Source organism: Scylla paramamosain, chromosome 9 (assembly GCF_035594125.1).
Source record: "Scylla paramamosain isolate STU-SP2022 chromosome 9, ASM3559412v1, whole genome shotgun sequence".
Classification (NCBI taxonomy): domain Eukaryota; kingdom Metazoa; phylum Arthropoda; class Malacostraca; order Decapoda; family Portunidae; genus Scylla; species Scylla paramamosain.
The window spans coordinates 29,560,001-29,562,500 of record NC_087159.1 but is presented as its reverse complement, the minus strand read 5'-3'; the positions used below and the strand labels follow the sequence as shown (position 1 = coordinate 29,562,500).

The following is a 2,500-nucleotide window of genomic DNA, read 5'->3' as shown; positions in this document are numbered from 1 at the left end:
ATTTAGTTCGTACTGTCAATAAGTGGTGCCAGAGAGGTGCTTTGTCTGGTACGGAAGCGACGCAAGCTTATTCACACACACACACACACACACACACACACACACACACACACACACACACACACGATTGTATAAGAGGTACACAAAGGCGTGACATGCTTGTGTGTATGTGTGTGTGTGTGTGTGTGTGTGTGTGTGTGTGTGTGTGTGTGTGTGTGTGTGTGTGTGTGTGTGTGTGTGTGAGAGGAGTAGATCTTATCATGCTTATCCTTCAGGGTGAATAACTTTGATGAAGGAAGGGTCACGAACAAAGGAAGATAAAGAATGGAGGAAGGAACAAACGATGAATAAAAGGATAAGCATGGTCAAAAAAAGAACGTAGAGAGAGAGAGAGAGAGAGAGAGAGAGAGAGAGAGAGAGAGAGAGAGAGAGAGAGAGAGAGAGAGAGAGAGAGAGAGAGAGAGAGAGAGAGAGAGAGAGGGAGAAAGAGGGAGAGAGAGGGAGAGAGAAAGGACAAGAATGGAGAAACAGATTATAAATGAAAGGATAATCATGGCAAAAAAAAAAAAACAGAAAAAGAAAGAAAGAAAGAAAGGAAAAGAAAGAAAATATAGCAAGAATGAATGAACAAAGAAATGACGAGATTATCATTAAATCTAGCTTTTGAGAGAGAGAGAGAGAGAGAGAGAGAGAGAGAGAGAGAGAGAGAGAGAGAGAGAGAGAGAGAGAGAGAACAGCTAGTAATCAAGCCTGATATACACTACAGATTCACACACCACAAATTTACAAAAAGTACAACTACAGCTCCAGTGTGTGCGTGGGATTCGGACCCGGGACGCTGGCTGGCCTGGCAGAATAGTCATTACCTTCCCACAATGAGATTCAGAGGAAAAAATAACCACAAAACTGGAAGCGATCACCGATTCTGTTGAAGATGATGATACAGCAAGCGCTCTCTCTCTCTCTCTCTCTCTCTCTCTCTCTCTCTCTCTCTCTCTCTCTCTCTCTCTCTCTCTCTCTCTCTCATATCGACGTGTTACACCTCCGCTGTACATCAGAATAAACCAGAACAATGTGTGTGTGTGTGTGTGTGTGTGTGTGTGTGTGTGTGTGTGTGTGTGTGTGTGTGTGTGTGTGTGTGTTGCCGCAGTCTCAGCCAGCACTGTGGGATGGTAAGGCACTCTGAGGCTGAGGATTTCTGGCTATGATTCCTTCCCCCGTGACCCAGTGCTCGGATGGCGCCACGCAGGGGAGGGCAGTGAGGCAGTAAGGCAGTGAGGCAGCCGGCTATGGCGCCTTACCCAGCACACCACACACCACGGCCAGTCACATTTCAGACAGTGCACCACAACCTTGACACACCACAGCCTCACTGACCCACCCCTCCACGGCGCTGCTCCACCTCACTACCTGCCCCCACCCCCTTCTCTCTCTCTCTCTCTCTCTCTCTCTCTCTCTCTCTCTCTCTCTCTCTCTCTCTCTCTGTATCTCACCAAATAGCGGCCTGATCCCACTCGTGGCCATTACTGTAGTGGCTTTTGCTGAGCACTCCGGATTGCAGACGTGAGGAATAACGAGGAGGAGGAGGAGGAGGAGGAGGAGGAGGAGGAGGAGAGGGATAACGAAGAGTAAGAGACAAGGAGTGGAAGTGGCTGATGTTGGTGTGGCATTGTGTTGGAGGAACTCACCCGCCGGTGCCTGGGCAGCCCCCACGGGTAGGTGTGATAGAAGGGCGCCACGAGAATCCTTGTGCCCTCCATGCGGGGCACGGCCGGCGGCCCCCTAGCTGACCCTGACGGGACTAGCTGAGGGGCTCTCCTCCCCCTGGCCGCACACCGGACCATGGGGGCCATGACGCGGGCGGCACAGGGCCAGCAGGGCCACACAGCCTCGCGTCGCTCGCAGGCCCGTGGGGCGCGCCTCACTCGCGGCTCACTGACCGCCTAACACAGTGACCAATATGAACGTTTCTCTGACCACTAGGCACAAACCTCCCGCGCACCGGAGAGTCATAATAGTTCCCTGAGTGAGCACCTACACCGCAGAGGCGAGGCGGCGGAGCGGCGGGGCGTCAGGCGGCGCGGAGGGCGGCTGGCGGCGGGCAGGGTGCGAGAGCACATGCGGGCCGTGGCGGCCAGGTGGGTGTGCGCACGTGTGAGCAGAGTCGCGGGTACTGGTGGCAGGTGCTACAGGTGCCGCCGCCGCACGAGTGTCGTCATGGAAACGTAGAACTGCCGCGCACCGCCAGACGCCTTCCTCCCACGCAGGGCAGCCAGCCACCCAGGGCCTGGCTCCGCCAATGACAGGAATCAACCCTTCATTAACTAGTGTTCGGTGCGCCGCAGCGGTCAGCGAGAGTCTCCAGCCTCTGCCAGCCGCGGTGCGCCTCTCACTCCTAATGGTTGGAGGAGAGACGCCGAGTGCTCGTGTGGCATCGCGGGGCTGGAGGGGAACAGCGGCGCCGCGCGAGCCAGAGCGATCTGTCTGGAGCTCAGGACGC

The 2,500-nt window shown here is 54.8% G+C and overlaps 1 protein-coding gene across 4 annotated transcripts in view; it reads right to left on the bottom strand.

Moving 5' to 3' along the window:
* Positions 1-2,500, bottom strand: part of LOC135103861 (dual specificity tyrosine-phosphorylation-regulated kinase 4-like) — a 62,679-nt gene that overhangs the window by 53,965 nt on the left and 6,214 nt on the right. The window contains exon 1 of one of the 4 annotated variants that reach the window (XM_064010754.1): positions 1,689-2,492. The exons of 2 other annotated variants lie outside the window; for them this stretch is intronic. In XM_064010754.1, the coding sequence (XP_063866824.1) occupies positions 1,689-1,853 (165 nt within the window). In that variant the 5' untranslated portion in view covers positions 1,854-2,492. Of the gene's footprint in view, positions 1-1,688; positions 2,493-2,500 lie in introns of those variants that run through there. One more of the 4 variants, XM_064010753.1, reaches the window with a different exon arrangement.